This window comes from Phyllobates terribilis, unplaced genomic scaffold, assembly GCF_046119375.1.
Source record: "Phyllobates terribilis strain yellow unplaced genomic scaffold, ASM4611937v1 Scaffold_1__5_contigs__length_1240528914, whole genome shotgun sequence".
NCBI lineage: Eukaryota > Metazoa > Chordata > Amphibia > Anura > Dendrobatidae > Phyllobates > Phyllobates terribilis.
Window position 1 is genome coordinate 1,087,233,696 of NW_027362761.1, and position 13,052 is coordinate 1,087,246,747.

The following is a 13,052-nucleotide window of genomic DNA, read 5'->3' on the forward strand; positions in this document are numbered from 1 at the left end:
CCGTGGAACTGCAAAACCACCGTTCTATTTCTCAGGCCTACACCAGACTCTTTTAAACAGATATATTGGTGTCTGAACAGTCACAGACACACTCAATTTTTTTTGAGAGGGGGAGAAAATACCAAAAGGTTAATAAGACGCGTATTTGTACAGTCTGACTGAGGAAAAAAAAAATACAGGATTTAGATGAAAAAAAAGAGAATTTTTCCTGGGCCCTGAGACCGGGGAATAAGTCTAGCAATTTGACCAACAGGAGCACACAGGACTGTAATGCAGCGTTTGCTGGTATAACCACTGCATCTCCTATACAGCCTGCCTGCCTGTCTGATATCTGGGATGGATATTAGTCCTGAGAAGGACTGTTTGTTTGATTTTGCAGGCTTTAGAGACCCTACACTACCTATTTCGCACTATATATCTCTCCCTAACTCAGCAGCATTGACCCTACACTGTCTGATCCCGGGCGACTGTGTCCAAGATGGCGGCGCCCGATTTTAAATACTCGAGGTGACGCTGTGCGGCCAGCCAATCACTGTAATACCCACAAACAAAATGGCTGCGGCATTACAGTGACTGGCTGGTAATCCCTGCATGTTCATTGGCACTGTAAAGAGCGCCAAACATGCAGGGCGGAGACCCGAGCTCCCGTCCGAGTAACCCAGAAATGCTCGGTGCTCGCCGAGTAGTGAGATGCTCGAGCGAGTAACGAGCAGTGTCGAGCATGCTCTCTCAACACTAATTATTACCTATTTATCTGTCTCCTGTCAGATCATATTGTTCATGGTCTTTGGGTTGTAATCCAATACACTTTTCTGCTCCATCTCATGTGCTCAACAGTAAAAGTGGTTGTGACTTGTCTTTGTCTCTGGAGACTCTCTTGGTATTAAACATATTACATATTATTGTGAGCTGTGGATCCATAAATAAGGCACCGAACACACATGAAGTTATAACAACAGTTATGAATAAGCCATATGCATCCATGAGGAAAGAGATCAGATGACGTCAACGTTTCAACAATATTTTCAGTATTTATAAACCTACAATGTAACAGTGTTTTCTAATCAAAGACACAGACATGGACTATAGAAGGATATTCGTTTTTATAAAGGCCCCTTGGAAGTCATGTGAAACTAGTATTTTTGGCAATATTTTTAAACTTCTCTAATTTCTAATTTTAAACTTCCCTAATTTTAAAGATTTTTCAAATTTAAAGAATATTCCCAGAATTTCAAGATTGGGGATAATTTATGGATAAGGGATAATTTCTTGATTGTTGGGGGCCTGACCATTGATTAGAGTATGGAACAGAGATGTCTATGCTCAACATCCTCTCCATTTATTGTCTATGGGGCTGCCAGAAAAAGTTTAGTACAGAGCTAGGCTATTTCTAGCCTTCCTACGATTAATAAGGTGGAGGTCGGATATATGAACCTCCACACGATTCTAGACAGGACTCTATAGAGCCCCGTTATCTTGGTACTGGAGCTCTGTTCTTAGGATTGCATGGGGTAACAGGGGTCATATCCCCAGTGATCAATAATATATCCCCTAACCAATGGATATAGTACAACTTACAATTCTAGGAATATCCCTTTCATTTGGTGGTGGGATAAGTGATAAGTCATAGGGGCCTTTGGACAACTGCCTCTTTTGCCCTCATAATCTGACCCAAAAGTTGTTATCAAAATCTGTTTCTAAAACTTCACATTTAAAGTATAGAAAATATAGCAGCAAAGCAACATAAAATTATTCACTTATATGTAACCTTTGCGGTTTATCAGGGCACCTTCGCCACTCATTCAGTAGGTTTGTGATCACCATAAATCACGTCAAAGGAGTTTTAAAGGTTTAAAAAACAAGGCTATTTTGTTCCAGAGTGCCACATCTTTCCACAGGTTTTGTGTGGTATTACAGCGTAGTCCTTTTGGATACATTGTGCACAATTATTTGGCAATTTGCCGTTTTGATGATTAATTTTATAATTGAACAACTGCATTGCTGTCAGTCAATCCAAAAGGTTAATAAACCTGAAACCTGAATATTTAAGTAATAGTGAGGTTTTGTCTTTCTTAGGAGAATATCTATGTGTGCAGAATTATTGGTTCTAATCAGGGCCGGCCTTAGGGTATATGGCGCCCTGTGCGAAATCCCTCTTGGCGCCCCCCCCCAAAGAAAAAAAATTAAACTCATGTAGGTGAAAACAACAAGTGCATTTTTTATTAATCAAATGATCAAGTAATAACAAGCAACAAAAGTTGAACAGACGGTCATTATAAAGTATAAAGTGTTTTGAACAGGTACAATTTTTATTTCTGAAACAATCAATTTCAACCATAAAATACACATTCAAAGTGCATTGCAAAGAGTCCCAAATGAATGTGCTTAGAAAATAACTTTTCGGGCTTTTGTTCTTGCAAACTCATCGATAGTGGTGGTCATGTCCAGACTCTGAAGAATGTCATTTTCAATGGACAGGACTGCTAAAGCTGTTAGTCTGTCATCTGACATTGACGACCTCAAGTAAGTTTTTATCAGTTTTAATTTGGAAAAGCTACGTTCTCCTGAAGCCACCGTGACAGGAATTGTCAGCAAAATACGAAGTGCTACCCACAGATTGGGGAAAGTGTCAGTCAGACTATTTTTGTTTATGAAGTTTAGCACATCAAGAGGATTTATGGTATCACTAGGTAAAAGACTTTGAATGTGGTAGAATTCCTGGGCCAACTCTTCTCCGTTTACGTCAGATTCAGTTCCACTAACCAATGCAGCTTGTAGATTTAGGCAACTTCTTGTCAGGTCTTCTCTAGAAAAACTATTATTTTTTATGTTGTATAAGAATCCCCATACTCCGTTATGGTTTTCTAATTGTTTGAAGCGCTCCTCCAATGATGCTGACGCTGTGTCTACTAAAACGAAAAAAAAATCTACCTTGAATTTAGATTGCGGGTCTGTTATTGCTTCGTCCCGTCCTTCATAACTAAAACTAGCTTTCTTCACTCTGATGCGCTTTTCTGGCCTAAACACTGGCTCCAAATTCAAATTCTCAGCAATCTCCTTTGCACTCTGCAGTGCCATGTCAAATCCTTTTTCACGAAAGTTTCTAATAAATTCTAGACACTTGTGAATTAGTTCTGTCACTGTACTGAGATCAGAAGTTTGTCTTTGCATGGCTTTACTTACGATATTTATTTGAAACAATATGTCATACCAAATGATAAACGACATGATAAACTTAAAGTCCGTAATCTTCTGAGCAAGAGTCTTGGCTTCAAAAGATACATTTGGCTCAACTCTCTCTTCCTCAGATAGTGCAATTAGTGCCTCATGTATGTCTCCTAAATGATAACGAAAGGGTTTAAGGCAGTCTATTCTGCATTCCCATCTTGTAGTAGACATGGGTTTCAAAGTCAGACCTGAAATATGGTCAGTCAAGATTTTCCACCTTTTAACAGAGCCAGAAAAAAGAACATAAATACACTGGATTAAACCAAAAAGGTCCTTTGAGTCTTTACTAGATCTTGCTGCATCTCCAACCACAAGATTAAGACAATGGCATCCACATGGTACAAAGACAGCACGAGAATTTTTCTCTAAAATTTGAACTTGAACACCGTTGTGTTTTCCTGCCATATTGGCACCATTATCGTAGCCTTGACCACGACAATTAGTAATATCTAAATTTTTCTCACTCAGAAAGTCAAGAAGGGCATCGGTCAATCCCTTTCCTGTTGTGTCTACAACATTTTTGTATCCAATAAAATGTTCCTTAATTGTGTATATGCCACATACTTCATCCAAAAAGCGAATGGTAAATGACATTTGCTCCTTGTGGCTTAAATCAGGGGTGCAGTCTAGTATTATAGAGTAATATTTAGCCTGGTTGCAGCGCGTTACAATGTGGTTAATGACTTGGCTTGCCATCAGAGCAATAATTTCATTTTGAATAGTTTTACCACAATAGTGGTCTGATATTTCTTTGGAGACAACACGATGCAGGTGTTCTGACATCACTCTATCAAACTTTCCAAGTACCTGCACAAACCCCAAAAAGTTTCCATTATTGGGGGTAAAAAGACGATCAGAACTTCCTCTGAATGCCAAATTGCGTTCTGCAAGAAATTGAATAATACATACAAGCCTTTCCAACACTCCTCTCCAGTGTTGTCTTTCTCTATTCATAAGAGTTTGCATGTTGGAATCTATTGTTGTATTCGTCTTGAGCCGAACCTGAGTCTCCAACCATTTACGTTCTGCTAAAAAATGATTTGGTGAGGACTCGTGTGATTTTAATATAGATGATATATGTTGCCAGTCTTGAGATCCATCTAAAGCAAGAGATGACCTTGGTTTTCTATCAAATAATTTACAACAAAAGCAGAATACTTTGTTTGCAGATTTTGAGTAAACCAACCACTGTCTCTTGCAGTGTTGTCCATTAACCAAAACTCTCTTATAGAATTTAGCAGAAAAGTGACGGTCATTTGAATCTTTTTTAAACTCCATATCTGTTATATGAACAGGCCCAGTTTCCACAACATGATCTATAACTTTGGTAGTCAATGAAGGCCATAGAGCGGGATCAGTGTCAATCAGTATTAGATCTTGATTGCTTGGAAATTCTGGGATATCAGTTTCCTGGTGACCAGTGCCTGTGTCAGCTGCAGAATGTTCCTCTGGATTTTCAACATTTTCAGTTAAATTTTCTAAAAATTGAGGATCCTCTGCTATCTCTGATTCATCGTTTAGAGAGCCATCAGGGTTTGAAAATTGTCCTGACGTGGAAGGTTCATCCAAATCGATTTCTATTGGACCTTCTCTATGTGTCGCTACACTTTCATATTGTTCTGCAGCTGTCTCTTTAGAAGAGCATTGGTCGCTGGATTTCTGAAAAAGCTTTTTGAAAGACTCTGCACATTTTTTGTCTTCAACTTCTTTAAGTGCTTTTCGTTTTCGATTTTGTGCTCCTGATAGTTTTTTGGGGCCCATAATTAAACTGAAAAATGTATATAATAATAACACTATTATTATTGAAACTTAAATATTCTAAATATTCTTCATCTTTTTATTATAATGCAGCAACAAAGAACAGATAGTCAGGGAACTGATCTTCTACCAACAAAGGCTGTCCATTTATGATGGGAGTCGTAGTTTTGCAATGGCTGACTCACAGGGTGGCAATGGGGACATTGGGGGGATGTCTGTCTGTCTGCACCTTATTGTTAACGTCTTTATTCAAGTTTGTTCATCATATCAGGCTCAGCAGCACAGCACTCACCAGTCACCACCACTTTGTAGCTGAGCTGCCTGCAGCATCCCCGGCGCGGCACTGTGTCTGAGCTGTGTGACGTCACAGTGCCGTGCCCGCGCCAATGGAAGGAGACGAGAGATGCTGCAGGCGGCGCCTCCCGCACTGTCTCCAGCGCTGGGGGTAAGTGTGTGAGGAGGAGAGAGTGCAGCGCGCCCGGGTCCCGGCCGGACATTTCAGAGCAGAGAGGGGGCGCCGGCGCCTGAGCACAGAAGAAACGCTGGGCGCTCCCTCTCTGCTCTTCCATAAGAAAAATACCGACGGGGAGGGAGCCAGCGCAGCGCCCCCCTTCACTCTCAAGTTTGAGGCGCCCTGTGCAGTTGCACAGCTGGCACGCCCCAAAGGCCGGCCCTGGTTCTAATTGCTATTCAACTAAATGAAAAACATTTTTCCATCTCAGTTCTCTTTTCATCTGTTATAATGAGAATAATAACTAAACAGTAGTGATGGGTGAGCATGCTTGGAACTGCTCGATACTCGATCGAACATTGGGGTGCTCGGGCACACTCGGTACTCGATCGAGTATCCCTAGCACATGCTCGAGTCCCTTCCCCGCATCTTTTGCGGCTGTTTTTCAGCCACTAACCATGCAGGGATTGCTTGTCAATCATGGTAATGCTGTAGCCATGTTGGCTACTAGCATTACTGTGATTGGCCGGCTCCCTTGCATCACCGATTCTATATAAAACCCAGTGACGCGATGCTCACCACACTGTACCCCTGAAACAGAGTATGGAGAGTTGCAGAAGAAGGGAAAGTTAGCAATACAGGTCTAGTCACCATTTACATAGCATTACTGGCCTTGCAGCAGAAACTTAACCGGGTTTCCCATGAACAAAAGTTCATTTTAATCAATAGATTTTGGAATAATAATAACTCCCACAATTGGATTTGTTTAAATAAATTGGTCCTGTGCTGAGATAATCTTATAAATGTGCCCCTGCTGTGTACTGTGTAATGGCTGTGTCTGACCGTACAGGGACATGGTCTGATCAAACCACAGCTCCTGGGCAGGAGAGGAAGCAAAAGAGTATACAGACAATACAGCACAGGATCACAGCTGATTCTTTCTGTGAGATAAAACATTGTTTAAAAACAGGCAGTGAAATGTTTTACCTCACAGAAAGAATCAGCTGTGATCCCATGCTGTAATGTCTGTATACTCTTTTGCTTCCTCCCCTGCCCAGGAGATGTGGTATGATCAGACCATGTTCCTACATGGTCAGACACAGCCATTATACAGTACACAGCAGGGGCACATTTATAAGATTATCTCAGCACAGGAACATTTTATTTAAACACATCCAATTGTTGAACTTATTATTATTCCAAGATCTATTGATGAAAATTTACTTATTCTTTGTGGGAAAACCTCTTTAAAAACAAACAGTCTTTATCAGGGCTCCATCTATTCTATTTAATAACGCTGTTAGCTGTACTATTTAGTGTAGGGATAGCTGCTGGAGAAGGGTTAGTAGAACATTACAGGCCTTGCTGCAGGAACCAAAAACCAAAACTCCTTTTCAGGCCTATACAGTATCTATTCTATTCAGTACCGCTGTTAGCTATATATAGTGTACAGTCCTGCTCATCATAATTGGCACCCATGAAGTTTAAGTACATAATATGGAATATCTCCTGAAAAAAATGAATCAAGGGAAACAGATTTTTGTATAGAGCACTCGTGTTAAATACAAAAGAGAAAATGATAAACAATAATTTAAGACTAAAAACAATGGGAGAGAAAAATAGAAAAACCTAAAGCTTGCTGTGTCACTAGTATTGGCTCCCTTTACATTAATTTAGTATGGAAACACATTTTGACTTGCCTGTGGTAAATTGCAAAAGAGATTCTCCTGTGATTAATTGTCGTTGCCCATGGGATATGAATTAGCCAATGAATGATGACTTCAGTGTTTTAAAAAGCCACATGGTAGGCCCTGTTCCTTTGTCACAATGGTGAAGAAAAAGGAGCTGTCTGAGGACATCAGAACTGCTATTATTAGCAAACACAAAACTTCCAAAGGGTATAAGGCCACCTCCAAAGGCCTTGGTATCCCAGTTTCAACAGCGTGCAATGTTATTAAGCAGTTTGCCAAGCATGGAACCATCAAGAACCTCCCTGGACATATGGGAAAGAGGAAAATTGACAAGAGATGTCTTCGAAGGTTGGTGCGAATGGTGGAAAAAACACCACGTAAAAAACATCCAAAGACCTGAAGGCCAACCTGTAACAGTCTGAGGTCATGGTTTCAACAAGTACCATACACCACACACTAAACCAACTAGAGCTTTATGAGTGAAGGCCAAGGAAAAAAGCATTGCTGAAGAAAAGACATTAAAAGGAATGACTGATCTTTGCCAAAGAGTACCTTGGCGAACCAAAATCCTTCTGGGAAAATGTTCTGTGGACAGATGAAACAAAAATAGAGCTTTTTGGCAATGCAAAGCAACAGTTTATTTACAGAAGGCACACTGAAGCTTATAAGGAAAAGAACACCTTACCAAGAGTTAAGCATGGTGAAGGATCCATAATGCTGTGGGGTTGCTGTGCTGCCATTAGTACTGGAGGCCTTGACCGTATCACAGGAATCATGAAATCAGAGAATTATCAAGAGATTTTAAAGCTAAATGTCCTACCCAGTATAAGAAAAGCTGGTTTAAGTTGAAGGTCATGGGTCCTCCAGCAAGACAATGACCCAAAGCACTCATCCAAAAGTACACAGGAATGGTTGAAAAAGAAAAAATGGTCTGTTTTAAAATGGCCAGCAATGAGTCCTTACCTCAATCTCATTGAAAATCTTTGGGGTGAGCTGAAGTTTGCCATTGGGAAAAAAAACATTCAAGAGCTTGAACAAACTGTGAAGGAAGAGCGGGAGAAAATTCCAGTTCAGAAGTGCAAGAAGATTCTGGGGCCGGTCCGCTGACGCGCTGCCAGTCACTTTCTTCAACAGGAACTACTCTGGACCTCTGCTCTTCACTAGTTAAAGTGAATGAGGCCTTCTCCAGCCCATCGTTGTTTTGGTGTGTTTCTTCAATTTCAACATAGTCTTCACTCAGCACGTTAACAGCTTTAGTTTCATTCAAGTCAAGTTCTTGATTTTTCCCAACTTGTTCTATTTCTCGTTGTCTCATGTCAGTATCATCTGATGGAAATGAGTGTGCCTTCTTGTCACATAAATCTCTTCACCAGTCCACAACATGATACCTTCTTTCCTTGAATTCATTGACAAATTCTGTCTCTTTGTACAATTTTTTTAAAATTCTAACCAAATTTATTCTGAGGCCATTCTTTACGTGTTTTCCAGGGTGTATTGCAGTCCCTTGTTAAAATTTTTGCTAGGCCTTTCACTTAGTGCATAGGCTTTACCAGTCTAGGATTCCCACTCTTTAAAATGGGAAGAAAAGGTTTTCTGAGGCCCTCCTCTATGTGTCTAATACAGGCTGTATAGGAGTCCCTCTTCTAATTTTTGGTAGTTCTTGCATTGTCTGCATAGGCTTTGTGACTTTCAGAGTCCCTCCTTCATAAACTAAACAGGATGTGTCTGACCATGTCACAAACACCACATGGCCAGATAAGGTAGTAAAATGTTAAAATTACATTTACATTCCATAACATTTACTGGTGACTAACGGTGGGTGTAGTTTTATTTCCCCCTCTATTATGTAATTTACTCATGCATGAAAATACGGTGAGAGATGGCCCAGCTACTAAATGGTGGAGAAGGCTTTTTTTTCAATTTTTAACTTTGCCTTATGTACATGTCATTATATATGAAAAAATGTTTCCTAACATTTTTTTCTGAAAAATCCGTTTTATCTTCGGCTTTGTATGTTTTATTGTCAGTCAGTAAAAGTGGAGTAATACTCTGACAACATTTTTCCCAGCAGCGATCTGGGAGTCAGAGTTGCTTCCAGGGGTCTTCCCCATGCTGTTCCCATTCCATTTGAGAGCTGTTTCCATCCATTTCAGCAATTTTCCTGTCCCCCCCAGATCTCCTGGGAGGGTCTGCCGGAAAAATGCTTGAGTTTCCCATTTACTTCCATTATACTCTTTACTCGAGTCGAGTCCTTTCAAGCGTCCGACCTGCTTGATTCAAGTAACAAGCACTCAAGCATTTTAGTGCACACTCATCACTATCAAACAGCTTAAGATGTACAAAAATATATTTCTGACATTTCATAAAAAATATCAGTGACAAATATAGCCGCCCTTCATTTTAGCAACAGTCATAAGCCTTCCATCCATAGTGACCACTGATTGGTATGCCACATGAGCCCTGCAGCCAATGTCGCGCAAGCCCCAAGAGACCCAGCGTCAATATCGCTGGATCAGCACCAGTGCAGGATGTGGCAATAAAGTGTTTTTATTCAACAAGGTAGACAACTTCATTTAAAAAGGGCCTGTTTAGATAGTGGACAACCCTTTTAATTTGCTTGTATAGAGGGTGATGTAAAGGTGACTTTTCTGATGATCTGTATGAATGACTTTTTGCATTAACCTGGTCTTGAACCATGGAGAACACATTGTGCCAAAGTTGATGAAGACACGTTATCCAGAAGGTACAACACGCAGCGATGAATAGCCGACTAATGCCAAGCAATGCGTATCAAGCTTCTTACTGAGCGCTTCACTGCAGCAGATGAAGATACCTGCCTTCCTCAGGTAAGATCGGTTACATGGCTCAATATTGGTTACTACTGAGGGAGCTTTTCAGGGATATGACATTTGTCAAACGAATTCTAGAGTTTACATTCATGAATATTAACAATGGCAGGTTGACATATGTTATAGAGAATCTAATAAATTACCATGACCGGAGGCTTTACTCTGTTGATTCTAGTATACACCTATATAAATTATGTAATATTATTCTCATTTACAGCTGCCAGAGCTCTGTGATGCCCTTTTAACAAGTATTCGGACATATCCTAGATCATGGACAGTGAACTATCACTATACAATATTTCACAGCCAGTAATAAGAATAAAGTTAAAGTTAATGTAATCACGGCATATACAATAATTAAATATGCATTAGAAATGCCACATTGTATACTTATAAGTAAAAGAGGATCTTTTTCAGAATGCATGCTGTCTTAATAAATACTGAAGAAGCTGAACTTCCCTATGTTAGTTACTAGCAGAAATAGGAAGACCAGTCCTTTTTCTTATTCTGTGTTGAACCTGACACCAGAAACCTCTTGTGAGGCAGGTACTTAAATGTGAACAGCCGACTTAATTGAAGCTAAAGGGAACCTGTCACCAGCTTTTACCAATATAAATTACAGCGACCACCTTTAAGGCCTTTTTTACAGCATTCTAGTAAGCTGTATGCAATTCCCCAACCACCTCTGCATAGCACAAAAATACTGTTTAAAATCCCCGCATATGATGCAGTCCAGTCCTATAGGCGTCACTGGTATTGCTTCAGTGCCTCCCTACTCTCGTCATCCTCCAGCCCTGCTCCATGTGAAGGAAGCATCATAGATCATCCGTACAGAGTCCCCCAATTGTGCTCCTGTGCAGTTGTACTTGTCTCTGCCCTGCCGAGGGAAGAGCAAAGTATTGTAATGTGCATGTGCCGGCTTTACTTTCAGAGAACCTGCACTTTTTGGACTCTCCCAGTGCATGCGCATTATAGTACTTTGCTCTGACCTCAGCAGGATAATGGCTGGAACTGGACACACCTTACCATGTTCTTATTTAAAGCTTAATATTTCTAATTACTTGTATATGACACATTATTTTCATACAGAAGGCCCAACAATTATATCTGGTCATTACATTATAGCAGTCCTTAGTTCACTGGTCTCCAGCTCCCAGCTTAGTACTTTGTAATCTTCTATCTATGGCCTCTATACACATTAGACTCACTTCGGCTGAACCAACTAGTATCGTGGTGCTCAATATTAGAGGGCCTCATGATGCCTGACAATTCTTTTGTTCTCGGTGAGAAAAGTCACTGTCAGAGGAATCTGACAGTGGTTCTCTGTAAGAGAACACTGTAGCTCTGCCAAGCATTACTGTTATAGAGGATTCAGAAGAGTTGATAATTTGGCCAATTATTTTTCCGACATCTATCTATTGTGTATAGGGGGAGGTGGTTAAGATTTATGATTGCGCAATCATCAAAGACCCTTTATGTTCAAAGTGTCAGCAGTTATACAGTATTTCATTGGGGACAAGAGCTCATTCCTACTGCACCTTGATGTAACTTAGACTGAGCTCCAATTTTTTACGTATACAGTGTGGAAAGCCAGGTAGGACTGGGTTGATTAGATACACCTGACTAGCTTTGACTAAGAACGAGGACATGTGTTTACCTTGCTCTCTCTCAGTCAGCTGGGGAAGTTGAGCAGAGTGGGTTGAGTTGGAGTTGCGGAGAGAGAAAACAGAGTTTCTCTGAAAGGAGGTGTGCACCATACTGCAAATATCAGTGGTAGCTATGGAGAATAGCTGTTTTGTTTGACTGAACTGGGACTAGCTCAGCCTTGTCTACGTACCAGGGTCTATTTTGTTTAGTTAGCACCTGGATAAGGATAGTGATTGTGTTTATGGTTTTGTTTTCGGTGCTGCGCAACTTGTAGAAATACACGTCACATTGTTTTGACACAAGCATCCAGTGCCTGTGTGAATGCTGCCTACTGCTGAGCATGAATCCCTACAACTGATAAAACAGGCAATGATATGGGACAAGCTATGATAGGTAGAAAACACTAGACAACTAGACAATAACTAGACAATGACTGAGTCGTACTTGAAGCACTCGTGTAAAAAGTAAAAAAGACTTTGGCATTGTTCACATTTGCATCAGAGGCTCCATTTCAAGCCATTAAAAACGCAGTTATTTTTGATGAAGAATACCTCTATGGAACTGTTGGACCTCATTATAAGTCAACAATATTAATAGGTATTGTCTTTTCTTACCTGGAAAACTTTTGCCAAATTGTCAAACAAAGCTTGCCCTGCGCTGACTTTGTGCTTGACTCCTCGCACGGTGCCGTTCTTACTGAGAATATTCACCCGCTTGGTTCCAAATCCTCTATCTTTCGTGGCTCGAGCTAAAACAAGCAAATCATCTGGTTCATTTTCACTTTCATCGTACTCTGACCCTAAAAAGCCATTATGATGACCATCTGTTTCGCTTGGTATGCTGTTCTGGTCGGTCTCTGAGCTGCTGGCACATTCAGAATCCACCGAGTCCCCATCAGTGTAGACTTCTTTCAGCACTCGTCCACTGTAAGATGACGCTACCCTAAACCTCACTTTCCTTTGTTGCCTGTCTCCTTCAGGCTTCATCTCCATGTTTAATATATCTCCATCCATGGGTAAAAAACAAAATCGATTACATTTTCCAGGCCCCAGAGCGTCACCTCACTTGCTGAGCTGTCACACTCTCGACAACAGCAATACTCCTGGTAATGACTACAGCACCCATAAGGAAATAACGTCTGGAAGGGAAAGGTGCAGCTTACTCTGAAACTATGATGAATAATGAATTCCTGTGTGCTATGGTTACCCTTAAGCTAAAACCTGTAAATGAATATGCCGGATTAATTATGTAAGAACTGTAGTGTACTTTCACAGCAGAACTGGTAAAGAGAAGCAACGAAGAAAAGCACTTGATAAATGAGTTACCTGTGAGGATATAAGGATGCAATGTACATTTTAGAAATTCATCCAGCAACATGTGCTAGGACAAGACGTGCAATGTAAATTAGCCAAGTAATCTCATTATCTT

The 13,052-nt window shown here is 40.5% G+C and overlaps 1 protein-coding gene across 1 annotated transcript in view; it reads right to left on the reverse strand.

Moving 5' to 3' along the window:
- The window catches only part of GRXCR1 (glutaredoxin and cysteine rich domain containing 1), a 117,848-nt gene extending 105,049 nt beyond the window's left edge, over positions 1-12,799 (reverse strand). The window contains exon 1 of the mRNA XM_073656962.1: positions 12,239-12,799. Within this exon, the coding sequence (XP_073513063.1) occupies positions 12,239-12,637 (399 nt within the window). The 5' untranslated portion in view covers positions 12,638-12,799. The remainder of the gene's footprint in view (positions 1-12,238) is intronic.
- Between the last annotated feature and the right edge of the window lie 253 nt (positions 12,800-13,052).